The following is a 22339-nucleotide window of genomic DNA, read 5'->3' on the forward strand; positions in this document are numbered from 1 at the left end:
AATGGTGTCCAGTCTTCCACCTATTTCTCCGCAGAGGCTTCCTACAGACGACTTCACACCCTCACAGAAGCAGGAAAGCATCCTTGCAAGTAAGCCCAAGTGAATAAATGAGGCTTAAATAACCTGTTGCGAAAAGTGCAGGCATGTGCTTTAACTGGAAAATGAACAGTTACTGAAAAGTAGTAGAAATACCAAAATTACAAAAAATACAAGTAGTAGAACTCAGTTTCTGTTCGTTCCTGCTCACTTCAACCACTTGTTCAATAAAGTTTCACTGAGAGGCCAGAGGGCAAAGGCAGAGCTGTCGAGGGAAAAAGGACCATGGCTAGATAGCAATCGGTGAGGGCCGCTCACTCTCAAGACCGCTAAGTGGTTAGAAAGTTGTGTATTCTACTATTCGGCTGTAGGTTTTCAAATATATAGAATAATAGTGTTTCTTTGTGACCTTTTATGATTTTATGATCTTTTGATTTTGCTTACGCTACAATGACCCGCTCCACCTCCTACGCTGGTCCACATGCCAACTGGTGTTATCTGTGATGTGTATAATTGCGTTATGTGAACCGTTGGCGACACCTGATTGATTTGGTCTGTGTGATCTATGATTGTACTGGTTGGATCAGTACGATGGATTGTTGTCCTGATGAAGGACCTAAGAGTCCGAAACACATTGGCCAAATTGCATCTGCTGACTAATTAAACACAATAAAAATTATCCTGCAACATTAGGCCAATTGATTATTCTATATATCTGAAAGCATACACCCGAATAGTGGAATACACAAGGTTCCGAGCCCTTAGTGGTCTTTAGGGTGTGCAGCCCGCACTGATAGCTATCTAGCCTTGGTTCTTTTTCCCTTCTTCTACATCAGTGTCCAGGGTGGAGACACTTATTAGAGGGTTTGCCCCCCACTCGCATGATTAAGAAGGATCAGAATTCTGAACTAATCCTTTACACGCGGAGCTGTGCCCACTCACCAAGTATACAATAGACGCAAGGCAGGGCTGTCCTCTTACTACTATGCTTGATATCTGACAGGCTTTATCCCTGCTCTGCCAGTCTCCACTTTCCTCCCCAGCTCTTCTTCAACAAGCATGTGTGCTTCCATGACATTCGATGGAAAATGCTGGCAGTCAATGATAACTTATCCCTCCCGATCGCAGTCTGTGCTCTTTCTCGGTCCCATGACCTGATCTGCTGTTTTATTTTTGAATGGCAAGAGAAAAGAATTGAACTGTTGCCACATGTTCTGAATAGCCACTCACTAGACCCGGAAATGGTTTAGTCAGTTCTGAAAAGTCACTCGCCACTCACTAGACCGGAAATGGTTCAGTCAGTTCTGAATAGTCACTCGCCACTCACTAGACCCGGAAATGGTTCAGTCAGTTCTGAATAGCCACTCACTAGACCCGGAAATGGTTCAGTCAGTTCTGAATAGCCACTAACTAGACCCAAAAAGGGTTCAGTCAGTTCTGAATAGTCACTCACTAAACACGTAAATGGTTCAGTCGGTTCTGAATAGCCACTCACTAGACCCGGAATTGGTTCAGTCAGTTCTGAATAGTCACTCACTAGACCAGACATTTTTCAGTCAGTTCTGAATAGCCACTCACTAGACCCGGAAATGGTTCAGTCAGTTCTGAATAGTCAACCAGAAATGGTTCAGTCAGTTCCGAATAGCCACTCACTAGACCCGGAAATGGTATAGTCAGTTCTGAATAGTCACTCACTAGACCCGGAAATGGTTTAGTCAGTTCTGAATAGCCACTCACTAGACCCGGAAATGGTTTAGTCAGTTCTGAATAGTCACTCATTAGACCCGGAATTGGTTCAGTCAGTTCTGAATAGCCACTCACTAGACCCGGAAATGGTTCAGTCAGTTCTGAATAGTCACACACTAGACCAGACATTTTTCAGTCAGTTCTGAATTGCCACTCACTAGACCCGGAAATGGATCAGCCCGTTCTGGAAAGTCTCTCAGTAGACCCGGAAATGGTTCAATCAGTTCTGAATAGCCACTCGCTAGACCAGGAAATGGTTCAGTCAGATTCTGAATAGCCACTCACTAGAACCGAAGTTTGGTACACCCCAGAGCCAAACTTTTAACGGCTTTTCCCCAGTTCTTGTTTCCAATGTCTTGAAAGCTTCTTCCAGGCCCTGGGTGACCCTCCTGTTTCCTGGGTGGTCCTCCTGTACCCATGCTAACCCCATCAACCTATGTGCTTGGGGGACCTTGTGTTTTCCTGCTGGTAATTGTCAGTAATGCTTGCTTTACCATGTCTAGTGTTCCAGATGGATGGACTCGCGCCGGTCGTCTTGCTCCTTTTGATGACGTCACCTTGACCTTTGCCCTGAAACAGCAAAACATCGACAAGTTAAAACAGGTGGTGGACGAGGTTTCGGACCCCGAATCGTCTCTTTATGGTAAGTAGTGAATATAGCGCTTCACCCGGGTATTTACAGGCTGTTCTGTGGTATTATTGCAGGGGTGGCCCTAGCCAGAGGAGTGTGGCCTGAAGCTTATGTAGTTGGCCCCACCGCTGTGACATGAACATCTGTAAATGCCCACACGGCGCTGCTGAGTGGGTATTTACAGATGTTGGGTGAGCCTTGCCCGCTCAGGCGCTACCCTGTCTATGCCTCTGGGCCCAGCCCCTGTGTCAGAAATCCACAGCCCTCGTGCCACAAAAACACTGTAACTTAGACCTTGCCCAGACTCTTCTCTATACCCCCAACATGTCCCTCTGCCACCTGCTGCCATCACCCGCCTTTTCACATCTGCGCTTCTCCTCAGTATCCTTTGCACCCCTCCTTGCCCAGATACCCACGCTCGTTTTCCGCCCTGGCACTAAGCAAGCTCTCCCGTCTCCCCTCCTGGCACACACCCGCATGTCTGCAGAGGGCTGATGCCCGATACTTGTCTTCTGTGTCTTTGTGTGCGTTTCACCTGGACCCATCATCTGCCCCCTCTCTCGTTCTTGCAGGCTTGCACCTCTCCCTGGAGGACCTGGGGTCCTTGATCCAGCCCTCCCGGCTCACTCTCTCCACGGTGAAGAAATGGCTGCAGACGTACGGGATCGAGGACTGCCAGACCGTCGAGACGCTGGACTTCCTGCAGTGCACCATGCCTGCCAGGTGAGAGGGCACCAATGGCCGATGGGTATAAGAAGGGAGCATTTTGATCCACTTCCTGTTCTTGCTCTATCCCCTCCCTTCCGTTCCCTCCTTCCACGCGCCTTTTTAGAGTAGGCTGATTGGTGGCAGTAATTTTTAGTTCAGGCTATTAGTTGGTGCTTGCGCCACCTGTAAACCAAAACTATTGCATTGGATTACAGATAGGGAGGATTGGTATATGAGGAGGGACACAGAGTTTGTAGGTTTTGTTTGGTTATGTACCCACCCATTGACTGCTCATGATCATGCTAATCACTATGGCCATTCCCACCCAGTTCCTGCCACTCCCCGCCCAGAACACCTCCCCATGGGAACTCTTTGAGCTGCCTTTATTGAAACCTTAACACAGTGGAGTAACTGTTGAACATTTTGGGGGGACAAGACATCTAAAGGAAAGGGGCCACTGCCAAATAAGAGGGATAAAATGGTGTGCCTCGAACGTTGGGGGGAACAAACACCCTTGTCCCCCCTAAAATTACACCCATGCCTTAACATCAAACGTTGCACTTGAAGTGCCTGCCATTGCCTTTTCAAAGCAGTCTTCTGGGAGTTAATGACTTAATTGGAGTTGTAAACCAGCTACTGGCATAATACAAATGTCTTACCCAGGTCTGCCTTCAGCCACTCGATTTATAATCACTGTGCATGTCCTTCATGAAGCCCGGTTAAAATCAAGCATTGACAAAGCCAACAGTTGTGGCTGATGTATAAGTATTGGGTGTTTGCCAGGCACTGCTGCTAGATGCCCAGGTACCTGCGCCATTTTGTACCTGCTACCATCAATGGGTAGGTAATACCACTACAGCAATGCCTGGCAAATGCCTTTCCAGCCCTATGGAAATGGCCAAACTGTTGGCATTGGCAATGCTTGTTGGCAATGCCGCGCAATTGTCAACTGTTGTCCTGTTAAAAATTAGAGGGCTGAGGTCATTGAGTGGAGTGAGTGCTGCCCTGTATTCATGGTGTTTCTTGCAGTGCTTATTCTTCATGCAGAGTAGGATCATGTAAAAATGCACACGCAGGGGAGGAATTGGGCCGGGACAAGACAGTGCTGCGCTCCGGCTAAATCTGTCTTGCCGTAGCGCCGTTCTGTGTAGCCCTGGGGTCGTGGATTCGGATTGGCTGCTAAAAGTTGGCTGCCCCCACACAAGTAAGTTTGCCTCTCCCCCACAGTCTCTGAAGTTAGCCCCTCTCCCAACCTTTGAAGGGTTAGCCCCACCCCGTAATGTTAGTCTAGTTGCACCCCCGGCTGATGCCAGGGCCTCCAGTGCCTGGATGCTGTTGAGAGCAGACAGAAGTGGCTTTGCCAAGGTGTCTGTTGCTCACCTCTGCCCGGTCTATTAAAGCCCTCCTTGCAATTCTCGTCGACCTGAGCGTTGGGCACTGTCGGTGGTGGACGGCTTTCCCTGAGCTGCACCTCCTGCTTCTGGATTAGGGGGCCAGCCAGCTTTGGTTTCTCTTTTCTACCTTGCCGTGGGATTATTCAAGGTCTTCGGATGCGCCTGACAAGTTGAGGTGCATGGCGTGTTGGGAGGAAGTGTTGAGCCCTGCACGGGGCGCCGCTTAGCCGCCATAGGCTGGAAGTACCCACTACTGAACCTTCTAGGTCTGAATGCAAGATGCCCTGAGGCTTGGAACACCTGACGCCCCCCTGTCTGTGGTGAAGGATGTAGCTTGGGATTTTGGGTTGGCCCTGTCCCATTTGGCAGATAGTGTCAAGATTTTCCTGGTAGTACCGTGACATGCTCGGGGATTCACATCCGATGCCTAGGTACTCGCATCCTGGTCCAGGGTAGAGTAATCCCGCCCTGCCCTCCTCCTGCTGCAGTCACGAGGGGTGGGCATAGTGCCCCTGCTGTTGCCCTCTCTCCGCAGCATTCCGTGCTGTGTGTAACCGTTCCCGACTTTGAATGCTGAAAGCATGGAATGCTTGGGATACAGCACTTCCAGGCAATCCTGATTGCCCTCTACCACTCACATGACAGCGGTTGGCAACCGAGGGCTGTGCCACCAACCAGCCAGACCTAGAAATGTCCCCTTGCACTCTCCTCACTTGGAATCTCTGGGTACCATGCCTAGAAAAGCCTTTGCCTTCAACTGAAACTGATTCCCTCCTTAGGTGAGTGTGGAATCCTCCTAAGAGAGGGGGGGGGGGTGAACTCTAGAGCTCTAGAGTGGTGAATGCTTTGCCCATTTAGCTGCCTCTTTCTTATAGAGGTCCTCTCATGCATCTGCTTTCCTCGATGCCCTCCTTCATTGTTTCTCAGTTGGCGTCTCTCCCTTTTTCACTAGTCTACCTTGTGGTGTCCGTCTCCCATCTTCCCTCCCCCCACCTTGTGTCCATCTTGCTTTTCTGCCACCACACCTCTGTCTTGTTTTCTGCTTCATGGTCTGTGTCTCACGTATTTCCATTTTATATTTGTTTGATTCCTTGTGTTTAACTTTTGTCCCTTACCATTTTCCCTCATTTTTGTTGTTCTTCTCTCCGCTATGTTTCAGGCACCGACCAAACAAATAAACCACAGGGCCCAGGGGAGCACAAGTGCACAGGGAAGACCCCCCCCCTTCCCGCCCCCCTCAAGGGTTCCAGGAAGGCAACGGTGGCTGCACACCAGAATATGCCAGGGGGATAATCCATTAGTCCGAATAATCCATTAGGCAGAACCTTGGATTGGTTGGCTGACTATAACTGCAACACCACCATCCTTAAAAATGAACCAACTGCTTAGTCCGACCACCATGTCATCTTCTTCATCCAAGGAAATGCACACTCCAACACTACTCCCGCCTCCGTCCCGCAAACCCTCACCAAGAATAACCGCAACATAAGGTTGCAAAGCCTTCGCCCACTTATCCAAAACATCTTTGCCCCTGTAAACTACACAGACCTAGATGCAAATAAACTAGTTGACCTCTATAACAAAACTTTTGAAGCAGCAGTAGACAACATCGCGCCCATCAAACTCGCCAAAGCCAAACCGGTAGCCCACCTCAATAAGTGGTACACTCCTGAATTGAAAATCCTTCGGAATGCCAAACGAGCAGCAGAATCCACCTGGAGAAAAACGCCCAACTCATCCAACAAAGCACTCTTCACTATAGCAGCTGCCACCTATAAAACCGCTATCCTCACCACCAAAAAAGAGACCTATGACAACGGAATCTCCAATGCCAAATCAAAAACAAAAGAGCTTTTCAATATCCTTAGGGAACTTGAGTCACCATCCACACCTGCGGAATCCTGTGTGAAAGACGCAGACTGGGCGTGTGATGAAAAAATCCAAAAAGCTCTCGCAGACAAAATTGCCCTGCTTCAATCCAGAATTGAGCAGAAAAAGAACTGCTTGGCAAAAAACTCCAACTCCCCCCCGACCTCCTACCTATAAGACCCCCACCTGCCCTCCCTTCTCCTTCAACCCAGTCTCGGCCAAAGAAGTAGAACACATCATCAAAGGCCTTAAGCCATCCAGGTGCCAAGGGGATCTTTGTCCAGCCAGTATCATCCAAGAAGGTGCCAACAAATTGGCCCCCTTCATATCGGCTTTAATCAATTCCTCCTTCGAAACGAACTCGGTACCCAACAGCCTCAAGGAGGCTTGGGCCATGCCCCTCCTAAACAAAAAAAAACCTAGACCCCAACAACCCTACCAACTGTAGTCCCATCACCACCGTCCCCTACATCCTAAAGATCTTAGAGTGGCCTATATACAAATCCAGAAACATCTGGAAGATAACCACCTTCTGGGACTCAGACAATCGGTCTTTAGGCCAAGGCACGGAACCAAAACAGCCCTACTGGACCTGAAAATCTAGATGTCCAGATGGACGAGGCAAAGGACAACAGCAAACTAGCCATACTCCTGTTGCTCGACCTCTCGGCATCCTTCGACCTTGTCGACCAATGGATCCTTACCGAACATCTGGTGTCAGCAGCTGCATTCTCCAGCAAGGCAACCGCATGGGTACACTCTTTCCTTTCTAACCGCACCATCAGGGTCTTCTCACCCTCGGCATCAGCTCACCCTATCCCAATCCACTGTGGCGTCCCTCAAGGTTTGTGCGTCTCGCCAACCTTATACAATATCTTCACAAAGCTCCTGTTCGAACGCCTTGACAACCTGGGTGTCACATACACAAACTATGCTGACGATACCCCGGTTCTCATCACACTATAGGGACGCTATGAAGAGGACTCCAAACAGATCAACGACCTTTACCTGGAGATCCAGGCGTGGATGGCTGAACACGGTTTATGCCTCAACGACGAGAAAATTGAGCTTCTTCTCGTCGGATCCCAACCACGCCTAAACAAACTCGACCCTCGCTACGCTTCCATCAACATCGATGGAAACTTGATCAAAGTGGCCAAAGAAATCCAAACTCTATGGGTTTACTTGGACTCCACTCTCTCCCTCAAAAAACAAGTAAACGCCACAGCATCCTCCACGGCTTACACAAACAAGCTCATCAATGCTTGTAAATCATTCCTCTCGTCCAATAGTTGCTAGTTTAGTGCTCTCTAAAATTGACTATTGTAACACCCTCTTCCTTGGAACTTCGGAGCGCAACCTGAACAAACTCCAGGTTCTGCAGAATAATGCCCTCAGAGCTGCACTGAGCATCCCGCGGCACTCCCACATTTCTAGCTTTAGACTGGACGCCCACTGGCTCCCAGTACAAGACAGAACCGCCCTTAGATCACTTGTCATCATCCATAAGTGCCTTTCTAATGACGCGCCTAAGTATTTGGCAGATAAATTTAACAACGTCTATCAGTCAGACCAACCAGAACAATGAACTCGCACTGCCTCACCATCCCCAAATTCTCCCTAAAAAAAGTGGGTGGCTCTAGCTTCCCGGTTCTAGCAGCCAAACAATGGAATGCTAAACCCCTTGGCCCCAGATTGGAACCATCGTTCTGGACCTTCAGAGCTAAAACTAAGTCCTGGCTTGCTAACAAGACTGGCTCAACTGTCTGACTAATCACCGTCTCCCGTTTGTACTGTACTTCACCTTCTATCAATTCTGCGACCACCATGTAACCTGGTCACTTACACTTATCCTTATTGTCCTGTATAATATGAAAATGCATGTAACTCGTTGAACTCGAACTAAGTCTCTGGCGCCCAGTTACCTCAGGGTTCGGCATGTGGTATAAATAAATAAACTAAACTAAACATGGGCTGTGGGTGGGTGGAGGAGCTATCACCACTAAATAGCCCTTCTAACAACCCACAACTCTGCACACAATATAGGAGGCAGACCCTCTACCACACCACAATGCACAACACTGGCAGAGACACGCGCCACAGGTGCCCAAAGTGGAGAGGGTACGATGGCGTGCCACCACTAACCAACCCACCAAAAAACGAGTCTGTCTTCTTTCACCTCTCAAACCATAAACAAAACACAACCATACCTATACAACACAACAAACCGCACACTTCACTACACTGCAACAATGAAACAAACCACACACAGACCTATTCACAACACTACATGACAACTATCGAACGAAAAATCACACCTACGCTCAGTCAACTGTCTAAATCGAACTGAATCTGCCAACAGCCCATCACAACCTTCTTGTGTTTTTTCCCGATCAGTCCTACTAACTTGGCCTACCCTCCTGCTCGTCAGATCTGCCAGAACACCAGGGGAACACTCGGGTGGTGCTAGTGTGCATTACAAATATCCTTTAACATAACATAACCTTATTCCACAGGACGGCTGAGAAGCTTCTTCCAGGGTCTGAGTTTAACCGCTACGTGAAGGGGTCACAGAGCGTGGTACGGTCTCCTGTGCCGTACAGAGTCTATGAGGAGCTGGCCGGGCACATTGACTTCGGTGAGTTCTGGAAGAGATTCTGCTTACACTGAACGCAAATGTTTGAATGGCTAAGGGTTGTCGTAGGTCGTGTGATATTACAATTTTACTAGTTGGCGAAGCTCACTTGAAAGGGCATCCTGTTCAGGCCTCACAAAATCTATGCAACCACATTTATAATCGAGTGGTGTTTATGAAGGTTGAGTACCATTTACATGCTTGCTGGCGAAAACAATAACATTCTGGATTGTGTCACCATGGGTCGAGTGTATTTCTCTTAGGCCGAGTAGGTAAACTAAGTTACCCGACCTGCAGGTCTAGAAGGATTTTGAAGAATTTGCAATCCCTTCTGATACACCAGAATCAAGAATATATTCAAGGGTGAAGACTTGGTAGGAATCTGGAAATATAAACCCTTCCTTCGTGGCTCTACACAAAGAGGGTGTTTAATGGCCTTGACATGATGGGCTAGCTTCCCCCAAAGTGGGACGCTTCAATGGAAAAGGAGCAGATTCCATTTGAACATGGTGACCTTAGGGATGAGGAGTGGCCATTGCAGGTGGGGCAACTGGCGAGCAGGCGCATATTTAACTATTTGTATTGATTGAAAATGTTTTCTTTTTATATGTTGTTCGTGTGTATTTTAAGGGGTTTCAATAGGTATTATTTCTTTTATGGAAGGGTTTTTTCACTTTCTGAAATGCAGATAATGAACAAACAAACGTGTTAACCAAACAATGTTGCCAGTAGCATAGTGTTCTCTGTGCACTCTATAAAGCGCCTTCAACATGAGTTTAATTTTAGGGGGGACAAGGGTGTTTGTTCCCCCCTGACCCCTAACTTTTGCGGCACAATATTTTGTCACTCATTCAAGGGCCCCTTTCATTTCGGTGTCATGCCCCCCCCCCCGACCCAACATTTTCAGCAAAGTTACACCACTGGTCTTGCAGTCGATGCATCTCGACACTGGGCGCTAGTGTAGCAATTTGGAAGAATATCATTGTTGCAGCTTGCCAATTAAATTTGTGAGCACAGGTGCATGGCATTACAGTAATGGCAAGATTATAGCACTTCATGCTGTATTCCCCCCGCTTCTAAATGCTTTGGTAACAGATGTTAATATTAGCTAATTTAATGGGACAGTTCTTCCGCCGTGTTGTTTCAAACACCTTTGCTACGGCAGCTCTGTGAAATCCGGAGGAATTCAGCCATTGGGCCTCATTCCGAGGTTGGAGGTAGCCATGGTGCTATTAGCACCATGGCTACCCCCTTACCGCATACCGGGTCCAGGTTCCCTGAATGGGGACTTACCGGGTCATTCCAACCTTGGAGGACCCGGTATTTCCCCATTCAGGGAACCCATCCCCATTCCCATTCGAGCCCCCATAGGGCTCAATGGGAATGGGGAAGGAGCTAACAACGGGCCCGTTAATAACGGGCCCGTTGTTAGCTCCCTGGTCCTTTAGTGGCTCCCGCTAAGGGACCTCGTAATGCGGCGGTAAGGGGTTAACGGCACCGGCATGCTTAACCCCTTACGGCAACCTCGGAATGAGGCCCATAGTCTTATTTCCTGGGGATGGTACAAGCTGCTTTTTGAGGTTTTTTTTGTATACTTTTGTGGTGCGATGTCCTGACCTTCAGTCACCGGGGACGGGCTGGAATACCCTGGTGATCACATACCTGCCACATGTTTGTAAACTTTCATCTGCTGTGTTTCGCTATTCTTTTAAGGTTCTCCATGCAACAGACTGGGGGCAGATCTGGGATCCACCACCATACATTCTGAACACTTAGATAAGTGAAACGCAGGGGTGAAAGGGCTGAGCCCTGAGGGACACCACAAGAATCAGCCTCAAGTGTAGGCTCGAGCCACAGGGAAGGCAATAGACTGAAGGTGTCAAGTCAAGATGGAATGTGTTCATTTCAAGGCCTGGTGGGAGTCCAGGACCCATTGGAGCAGCACCAAGAGGGCATGTATAAGGGAGTGGCTATGTCAGTGTTGTTTCCAACGATGATATCTCCTGAGCATTACCACTGGTCACCAACCTCCTGGCACCAAACCACACTGATACCTGATGTCCCCAGGAACCATGGGTGTTTCCCTATATTCACTCTTTCCAGAGGTTTTCCAGGCAACTGGGGATGAGAGTTGGGGTAAGCATTCGAGTGGATGCATGCTCTCTAAGAACCGCCACTATATTCCAATTTCAGGGATCATTGCCCGGATGATGGTCTGATGCGTGTCGATGGAAGAGCCAGCGGTCTACAGTTAGCATAGGCTGGCACATTGAGATTTATCGTGAGATTTAGAATGTCTGAACCCAGATAATGATGCCACCCTGAATTCCCACAGTGCCAGGTGGGCAGTGATGCCCTTCTGAGTTCTGCCACCTCATCATAGGGGGAGGAGAGCAGGCTCTTGCACAGGGCAGTCCACAGCCACTGGAGATTGAAGTGTTTGTAAAAACTCTTGAAAGTCCTTCAACTGCCCTGGGGGCTGGAAATGTGCATCCAGATTAATAGGTCCTCATAATGGTACAGTAGTAAGGATAATCTGATATTGAGTGCGCTCGGGCTCTGGTTTCCGTACCTTATTTGGATTAATAGACTGTGTCGGTCAGCTGCAGTGCTGGTTAATATAGGTCCTACCCTTGAGCAATGCGTGTGAAAAGGTGTAAGAGTTTAACTAGTGCTCTGCGCGATCCGTATGTTGGTCCTGAATAAGAAAGTAAGACGGCAGTCTTGCTTACAAATTATGGTTGTATTGAAATACAAACAATTGAACTACAAACTTTCAATTAAATTATTATACATTTCATGTACACGAATACATTTAGACATCCAGCAACCATATTATTGTTGGCTGTAAATCATTAATTTACATATATATTACTCCAACAGCCAGCAGGCTATTCAGACCAATATTGTCCACTTTGACAATTAAGTTAACTCCTCACCGATGATAAGAAAAGAAATTCTTAATGTGGCTGAACCTACCATGCCGACTATTTATTTCTTACCTAAAATCCACAAGGAATTTGACAAATTACCGGAAATATGCCCAATCGGGAGCAGCATTGGTTGGGCTAAGGAGGGCCTTTCTAAAAATATAGATAAGGCCATTTAGGAACAAGTTCTGAAGTTGCCATCATCTATGGTTCAGCACACAGGTACTGCAGTTCTGTTCTTGAAAGATATAGATTGGCGACCAGGTTACTTATTGGCCACGCTGGATGTGAGAGCGTTATATACATCAATCAATCATGAGCTAGCAATCGGGGTGCTGGGTTACACATACAGTGAGTTTTCTGCATCACATATATTACATGACGAGATGCTAAAGGATTTCTTGAGATTCATCCTCAATTATAACATGTTTCTGTTTGATGATACTTACTATGTACAGATGAAGGGGGCTGCAATGGGGGCAAAATATGCCCCTCCTTGGCTAATCTTTTCATGGGGCATTTTGAGACAACCCACGCACTTAGTAACAGAAAATGTGTTAGCAATGTTAGCATATGGAGGAGGTACATCAATGATATCATTTTATTATACCTATACTTTTGGTTTACAACTAACTGGACATTGTGATGACAAGGCTATCGACTTTCTAGATTTCCACATTTCCATCTCTAATGGTAAAATAGAAACCAGAACTTTTCAAAAAAGCTACCAAAGTGAATTCTACACTCTTTGCAACTAGCTGTCATAGACACTCAACTGTTAACAACATACCCACAGGGTAATTTTACAGAGCCCAAAGGAACTGCAGTGAGGATGTATTTTTTTTAAGAAGAATGTATTCTTTTAACAGAGAGATTTCATGCTAGGGGGGGTACACATCAAAAAGCATTAGATAGGCTTCTAAAGATTAGATAAGATCGAAAATATAGATCGAACTACAATGGTGGAACCTACAGCTAAAGTAAGACCAGAAAGGAGATCTAACATTGACATTATTACCCAATATTCTAAAGATGCACAAATATTATACCAGATTGTGCAAAAACACTGGCACCTCTTGCAGATGGACAACACGCTGAAACTGTTCATTGAGAGCAAGCCTAAATTCATTTACACACGAGCTCTGACAATCAGGAACAAATTGGTCCCATCGTTCTTAAGACCCACTAGAGAAAAATCACCCAGTGAATGTGACTGATTAGGAACAAAACAAGGCTTTCATAAATGTGGTATATGTAGTATGTGCATGTGGAATGTGACCAGTTTGTAATAAAGGAAGGCACTGAAATATCATTATGGAGTTTATAAATTGCAAAACAAAATTTGTGGTATACACAATAATTTGCGTGTGCAAAACATTGTACATAGGAAGTACAATAAGGCAATTGAGAATGCGCATACGAGAACATCTATCAAGCCCCAAGAATACAGATCTAAGATTCCCTTTAGCCAATCATTGGCAACAACATCATCAAATGGAAGATCAGAGCAATTAGAAATGTATTGGTTTGCAGAAAGTCAAATGTGGTAAATGGGGAGGGGATCTAAAACCTTTGGTTAGACATATGGAAGCCAAATGCATCTGTAGATTAAGGAGAACAGCCGAAGGTCTGAACTTGGAACATGAAATTAATGTGTTCCTGTAAAGGATATACAGTTTGGTTATGATTAAAACTAGAGTGAACAAAAAAGGGTTCATATGATTATGCTGGATAGATGGTTTTTAGGAACCAGCTAATATTGGTATGCATTTGGAACATGATATAATTTTGTCTTGAAACATGTTATAATGTTGTCCTGCAAGAGGGCAAGGTGCCATTGCACTTAGTCTGCAATGCATTATGTTTTGTTGGCCATCATTCAGGCTAATTCGAGCATGAGCGAGTACTGCAATGTCTTAACCATGAGGATTCAGTATTTTGTTGCATGCAGATTAATCACCCAAAATGCTAGACCACGCCAATAATCAGACTTGAACATGTGCAATTTCTGGACTACCTTATACTATTAGCAGCAACATAATTGCCAGGGTATGACGGGAACACCCTGTCTATAACTTTGGGTGCATATCTAGAATGTACACATTTGTAGCAATAGGATATTATAATTTAACAGCTTAATAATGTGCATGTCCGAATTGGAGAATTACATTGTAATTAATTTAGATAATGTAATGGGCGCACACTATAGGCAGATAAGGCCTGAGGTTCTTGAAAGCAAAGAGCATGATGACACATTAACAGTTTTACTCACGGAGGAGGAGGCCCCAATATACATGAGCAATGGTCCATGATCTCATTCAATATTTCTTTCTTATGGTGATTTTCTTCGGTATTCATTAATAGTGGAATAATTGTGCAAAGGCTTATGATCTAGCTTTTGTTTCCCGATATGGGGACGTGACACGCTTAATTGTATAAATATACAAAATGGCGCCTGCGCGAGTACACACGTGGGATGCAGTGGAACCAGGCAGCATCTCTACAGGGCAGGAGCCCTCCTCGCACCGTGAGGATCCAGCCTTTGATGCCTCCCCCAGCCCCGATCGACCGCCGACGTTCAACACGGTCTGCAGGAGCAGCTGTGGCCATCTGTACAGCGCTGCTGGAGCAGTCGCTGTGAAGCACTCCCTGTGCTTCTCCTAGGTGAGCCCCACTCACGAGTGCGCAGTGCATCCCCTCAGGCACCCGAAGCCCACTGCCCGCACCACGCCGCCGAAAGAGCCTCCCAAAATGGCCGCCGCCATTGTTTACTGCGTTGCCTAGCAACGGCGTCTCGTTCATCTACTCGCCAGCCCGCCGGCAGGCGGAAGCCGGCCCAATCGAGGAAGGCCCAGAGAGCAAGGCCCTTCCTGTTTGCCCCTTTTCGCCTCTGGAGTCCCGGAGTCGGCCCTCCCTGGACTTGAAGGCTACGTGAGTAGAACACCACACACCAAAACTGCTCTGCACTGCCCCAGACTCTGAAATTGCGTAAATTCTTAGATTCTACTTGTAAGTCACTCCTCGAATCTGTAATTTCTGCACATGTATCATTGAAATGCCAAAATCTTGTACTCTTGATTCAAAATGCCTCATTTCGTACTTATAAACAATGAATGCTTTTTGCACATTTCTACCATCTGACATCATCTAGGCAACTAGCGCCTCGCACTACTAGAACCACCGCTGCTCAGTCTCGCCTCCCTCCACGTGCACAACAGAGTACTCCAGCATGCTACCAGGGCTGCACCACCAGATTAGCACTCTACTACTCATAGGCACACTCCTCACCACCGCATTATATGGACGACATTATCTACACTCTTGCTTACCTAGCCCCAGCATCATGATGCAGTCCAACACAAATTCAACACCTTCTCACTCTAGTCCCAACACCGCCCATCCTCACACCTCTACACCTAATAACTGCACCAGACTGTGCAGACTGAGGACACGCACACTACCCAGGTCCTTCTCTTCGCAACACATCCCAACCTCACACAGAAACTATAGACTAGGTTCTCGCACATCCGTCTCCCACAACCTAATGGCCAAGATTCCTCACATCCTCACACCGTGTACTAACCTCACACCCACTCCTAAACCATCCACCCCACCCAACCTCAAGCAGAAAAAACAAATGAAACAGCGGCCTCCCAACAGAAGTCAGGTAGCACTAACACTCAAATGCGCATTACTTAACACTCGATCGCTCACCGCCCATGCCCTAGAAATCAACGAGCTCATCTCCAGCCTCGACTTAGATCTGCTAGCCATCACAGAGACTTGGCTACATGAAGCGTCAGGCCCCGCCATTACCCTAGCTGTACCAGTAGGCTACTCCATCCTTAGACAAGACAGACCTACAAAATCAGGGGGAGGGGTTGCCATAATCCATAAAGACATCCACCATATCAGACCCACACCCCACAATTGGGAAGGGAATGCAGACATACTATCGGCCAAACTACCCCTCTCTCACAACAACACCATTAACATTCATGTCATCTACCGGCCCCCAGGACTCCCAGCCGACTTTCAAGGGCAAATCACGCATATTCTCAGCGAAAACCTAAAAAAATCCACCAAAACCTTACTCCTAGGTGATCTTAATCTAGGCTATAATGACCCAAAGGACAAAACAGCAACCTCCTTCCTCAAGGACCTCTCCAACCTAGACTTCACACAAAAAATCATGTCACCCACCCACACCAAAGGCAGAACTCTTGATTGGCTGGCCGACCATAACTGCAGCTCCTCTATCACATCCAATACATTCCTCCCTTGGACAGATCACAGCTGCATACAATTCTCCATCCCTACGATACCTACCAAAAAAACTCCAGTACATAAATCCGCCACCTTAGCCAGAAGCTCCAAAAAATTAACTGCTGACAATTTACGCCCCCTTCTCAACACCCCATGCCTCGCCCCTCCTTTCCCACAAGATCCTAACATCCTAGCAGACATACTCAAGGATACGCTCACCAATGCTATAAATTCCATTGCTCCTCTAGAAGAGAAAAAAGAAAAAAAATCTTTCCATTCAAACGCATGGTTCACAGAGGACCTCCAAGCTCTGCGTAACAAAAAGCGCCAAGCACTTAAAAACTGGCAGGCCAACCCATGTGACATCACCAAAGACTTATTCAAAGACACCGCAAAAAAATACAAAACCGCCATCTTCAATGCCAAATCTGAATCATACAACCGTCGAATATTAGACTCAAAGTGCCACTCAAGAGAACTCTTCTCTATCTTTAAAGAGCTCACAGTGCCTCCCACTTCCTCTGACGAGATCATTAAGGATGAAGGCTGGTGCAACAGTATCCAAGCCGCCATGCTCAACAAAATAGACCTCTTACAAAACAAAATCCGTGACCACTACAATACCCTGCCGAAACAGAGTCGGCACTTAGATTCCCAATCGCCTAGCAAAACCACTAACATTCCCAAATTTGCCTTTAAAGAAGTTTCAGAACTAGAAGTCCTGGACATACTGAAACACTTGAAACCATCGACTTGCAAAGCCGATACATGCCCCCCTAAATTAATCAAGGACTGCGCTGAACCACTTGCCCCAATCATTACCGCATTCATTAATGCCTCATTCAAGACCTGCTCTGTCCCAGACAGTCTTAAAGAAGCTTGGGTGCGCCCACTTCTAAAAAAGCCCACTCTCGACCCCACAGTGCCTAACAACTACAGACCTATAACAACAGTCCCCTTCCTTCTCAAGATTCTAGATAAAGTGGCACACAGCCAAATCCAACTATACCTCGAATCTAACTCCATCCTAGGTACCAGACAGTCAGGCTTCCGCAAAGGTCATGGAACCGAGACTGCTCTGCTGGACCTTAAAAACCAAATAACCAAGATATTGGACATAGGTAAACCCGCCCTTTTACTTCTCCTCGACCTCTCTGCGGCATTCGACCTAGTGGACCACAAGACCCTCACCACACACCTCTCCCACTCCGCACATTTCTCTGACCAAGCCACCTCCTGGATAACATCATTTCTTGAAGGGAGGGCCATGAAAGTCTTTTCAAACACTTCTAGCGCAACACCATCCATAATACACTGCGGTGTCCCTCAAGGCTCCTGTACAGCACCTACGCTCTACAATTTATTCACTAAGCCCCTATTCGAGAAACTTGATGCACTTGGGATTGCCTACACCAATTACGCTGACGACACCCAAGTGCTCCTCCCTCTAACAGGCTCATACCACAAAGACGCCCTAGCTCTAAAACTCATATACGCCACCATTCAAGCCTGGATGGCCACTAACGGCCTATGTCTTAACGGGGATAAGACTGAAATCCTTATCCTCGGCCAAAAGTCCACACTGGCCAGGCTAGATAGTTGCTATGCCAATTTCAACATCGACAACTGCACTATCCCAGTCCTATCTTCTGTGAAAACGCTAGGGGTCTACATTGATGCAACCCTGTCCATGGACAAACAAGTTAGTGCCATTGTCTCCGCATCTGCACTAAGCACTAAACTCATCAACGCCATCAAACCATTCCTCTCCAAAGAAAACTGCCTTTCAATAGCAAGAGCTACCATAGGCGCTAAACTTGACTATTGCAATGCACTCCTAGCCGGCACCTCTGAAAAAAACCTAAACAAACTTCAGGTCACCCAAAATAACGCTCTAAGAGCTGCCTTAAACATCTCCAAAAGGGACCACATCTCACTGGCAAGACAATCAGTTCACTGGCTCCCTGTCAAAGAACGCATCACCTTCAAGGTACTGACTACTACCCACAAATGTATCCACCACACTGCACCATCATATCTCTCAGACACCATTCTCAGACCGACCTCATCCAGACCTACCAGACTGTGCTACACCAACCAACTCACTGTACCACGCATCAACAAGATTACAGCAGGAGGGCAGGGTTTTCCCTACATAGCACCTAAACTTTGGAACAATCTCCCCCACGCCCTAAGAGCAGAAGGCTCCCTCACAGCGTTCAGAAAAAAACTCAAAACCTCTCTCTTTAACTAAAATTCCTTCACCTACAGCCAATCAGGCACACACTGCTAAATACTGCTACTGCCCAAACTTGTATGCCTGTATGCCACTATGCTGCAACTAAGACGCGCTTTTCCTGTAACCAGCGCTATTCTGTAACCAGCGCCACGATGCCTCAGGGCTGTTTCTGTGCGCTTAACAAATACGAATAAATAAATAAATAAATAAATAAATGATGTCTGACAGACCATCTTTAGCAGCCTAAATTGATAAATATACCCAATATATGTACAGATACTTTAGCAATAATATAAAATATGCTTAACTTGTAACACTAATTGGACCATGTCTCTGCACATGAATAATCCAACAAGCAAGCAACATAGCCATATCATGGCAGTAATAGATCGCATTGTGTAAAGTAAGGGCAAGGAAACCCTCTTTTTTGATGGGGGCCTGACCACGGAGGGTTAAGGCAAATCTATCAAAGGAAAGTGGAGTCAAAAGCTACCCTTCTCATGTATTGCTAGTAATAAGGCAGTACACAAACAAGAGCCAACTGATATACTTTATCTGATGCTCCACTGCCTACAATAGAAAACTACCATAGCGTTACTGACAAGGGTAGCTTTTGACTGCACTTTCCTTTGATTAATAGATCGCATACAGGCCAAGAGGCATTGTAAGGAACCCAAATGCTACATGTTGAGACAGCTGAGAGACACATTTAAATGTTGTGAAGGATTAGTGGATCTGATATTAGTGTTAATGTACCAATTACCACGTATGGCATCAAGCATAAGCCCAAACATGGCACAATCGGTATACATATGAGATTAAGAGGAATTGCAAGTGTAGGAAATTCGCTATCCATTTTTGATTGTGATGTTACCAGTGGGAATTTTGATCAGCAGAATAGTGAACACACTTTTTCTAATGTTGTCCCTTGCAGCAACCTACATATAAGGGTTTATAGTCATTTTTTTCGAATGCAAAAATGTAGAAAGTCATTTTTTCGAAAAGAAAAAGTCGAATTTTTTTTTAATACGTTTTTTTATTCGAAATGGTTCCCCCCCCCCTTTTTTACTCCCGGACCCCAAAATAAATATATAATTTTAAAAAACGGAATTCGACTTTTTTTTCGAAAAAATGACTGACCACCACATATAAGATGTGGAGAGAATAGACTGAACTGCAACACAGGGAGTGTTGAACCTTACCTAACCATAGAGGGGTTACGTCCTGGATTATGATAAATTGGAGCCGGCACTGAGGGTTTTGAGAACGGCACTATGACCAACATCAAGTCTTCTCCTATTATTATAGCTCTCTACACTGAAAGATGTGCTCAAGACAGGGGGTAAGCCAATCATCCATCACCCTATAATGCAAACCATAGAGACAATGAGACTTCTCTTTACAGAGATTATGGCACAATTCTTGTATTTTCAGTAGCACAGTGACCATTTGGGCATGATGCTAAAATGATGGATCCGATGACCAGAATATACTAACAGGAATAGTGTGGTGAGTGGACAATCTACCTAAACCTCACTTACACTAAACACAACGACAATTATAAGACTAAACACACAGCACTGTTACAATGGGTCATTTAATTTATAATCGAGCATGACCATACTATTATGATAACTGGTCACATGTAGAGAACTCCATTTGAGCCCAATGACCATTAACATCAACTGAGGGAGTTTTGATATAGGCCCAATGCATGGATTGATCAAAAGATGACACTTTGGAATTCTGAGTTGCACATTTTGGCTGCTTCACCGTAGCCACACTATAAGGTGATAACAGAGTGGCAACAGAACTAAGTGCTGTCAGTTGATATGGATTTCATTGTTTGTTATAGAATGGTTAATAATTATATTTTAAATTGTCTTTTTCTTTTCTTTGCTCGTGTGATGATTCCCTTTCTTTTCCCGTTTCCTTTGAAATAATGTGGAAGCTAAGTGTGCAGACACATTAGATATCCAATATTGAATGATGACACCAGCTGAAGTGTGTGCGCATTGAGGGAGAGCACAGGTCGAAACACGTGTCGGGTGCTGGCGGTTAACGAAATGCATATGTTCATTTATGAACTGTGGAAATGTGTTGTCGGGCTGCTGACTACATAAGGGAACCTTTGTATATGATTTGTTAACTTAATTGTGAAAGTGGACAATATTGGTCTGAATAGCCTGCGGGCTGTTGGAGTAATATATATGTAAATGCATGATTTGCAGCCAACCATAATATGGGTGCTGGCTGTCTAAATGTATTCATGTACATGAAATTTATAATAATAACGATTGCCCACGCTAATAGCTCAGGAAGTCTTCATTCTATTAAAGACAAGGAGGCGAGCATTATGCCATTCCTTTCTTTATTTACTGCCATGTCAGCACTTTAAAACTTTCAACTTTAATGCTGAACATTTCTGTTTTTCAGAAACAAAGTTTAGAAAACAAAATGCAGAAGTATAAAGATCCTCTAGTCCATAGTCTTATTCGATCAATCTGCATCAGGGAACTACAAGCCCCATGAGTCTTAGGTCTGAGGTAGTCCTGACCTTTCCCCTCTGCCCCTATCCGAGGGCAGCCCCCTCCATAAGAACCCTCTGACCAGGTCCTTTCCTCTTTATTTATGTCTGTCCACTTGAACAACTTCATTTTTGCAAACCAAACCGTCCATTATCATTGAACAGAGAATTGTTCCTTGAAACTGAGAACTTTTGCGGTCCAACATGACCAACTTGAACAGGATTCCTTCCACTGTTGAGTAGTGTTTCATCCGGCCGTCTTTTGCTCTTCTCCTGTAAATAATGGAGAGCAAATCATGAGGGTGGGAATGAGCAAAGGAGTTACCTCATAACAAATATAGCAACGCAGACAATAATCTTGCCATTTTGGGTGGGATATAATACTCGCCTCCTTGTCTTTAATAGAATGAAGACTTCCTGAGCTGTTAGCGTTTGCAATCTTTATTCTATGACAAGACAAGAGGCTCGCATTATGCTTGTTCAACGCTTGCTACCACCATATTCGTAATCTCAGAAACAAGCTTAAAATAGAATGTCTTAAAGCTTGATTCGGAAGACCAATCTGCTGATTTCATAATGTCCTGAAGAGACACCCCTGTCGCAAAAGCTTTGGAAGCCATCGCTCCCCTAGCAGAGTGCGCCCCAAAAAGTGACAAATCAATTCCAGCCCATTGCATAATTTCTCTCACCCATCTAGCAATGGTCGCAGATGCTACAGCATGATAAGGCTTCCTGCGCGCTATAAGCAGCTGTGACACCCCTCGCGGTCTAAGATGCGCTGTTGCTTTTTCATAATCTTTAATATACTGCGCAACGCAAAGCTTCTTATTACTTGTGAAGTATGGGTAGTCTATTACTCTCGAATCCGTCTTTGTTCTCTTGGAAATGGTAAATGATATCCCATCTGGATAGAATATTTTCCTATCGACTTCAAGCACTTTGAAATCAGAAACTCTCCTACAGGAAGTAAGGCAGAGCAGCATAGCTAGTTTTCCTGATAGCTGAGATCGGGATACATTTTCGTTATCTGGCCATCTGAGTAAAAGACGAAATACGTCTCTCACATCCCATAACACTTTGTATTTGGTTACCGGTGGCTTCTTGAGCTTCATCCCTCTTAGCAATCTCACGACCGCTGGGTGTTCTCCCACCGTGTTACCTTCCACTCTTTCGTGACCCGCTGAGATAGCAGACCTATAGACTCCCACTGTTCTGAAGGCGCCGCCTTCTTGAAATTTAAAAGCTAAGAAGTTGAGAACCTCTACTACATGGGGTGAAATGGGATCCACACTGTGGTCCGAACACCAGGTAGCCCACCCATTCCAAGCCGCACCATAGCTCCGAAGGGTGGAAGGAGC

At 45.8% G+C, this 22339-nt stretch overlaps 1 protein-coding gene across 1 annotated transcript in view; it reads left to right on the plus strand.

The window, feature by feature from the left end:
• The window catches only part of LOC138528640 (tripeptidyl-peptidase 1-like), a 171970-nt gene that overhangs the window by 66080 nt on the left and 83551 nt on the right, over positions 1 to 22339 (plus strand). Inside the window, exons 3-5 of the mRNA XM_069640459.1 lie at positions 2286 to 2425; positions 2986 to 3136; positions 8901 to 9022. Of these exons, the coding sequence (XP_069496560.1) occupies positions 2286 to 2425; positions 2986 to 3136; positions 8901 to 9022 (413 nt within the window). The remainder of the gene's footprint in view (positions 1 to 2285; positions 2426 to 2985; positions 3137 to 8900; positions 9023 to 22339) is intronic.

Source organism: Ambystoma mexicanum, chromosome 7q (genome assembly GCF_040938575.1).
Source record: "Ambystoma mexicanum isolate Mex_15411 chromosome 7q, UKY_AmexF1_1, whole genome shotgun sequence".
In the NCBI taxonomy this organism is placed as follows: domain Eukaryota; kingdom Metazoa; phylum Chordata; class Amphibia; order Caudata; family Ambystomatidae; genus Ambystoma; species Ambystoma mexicanum.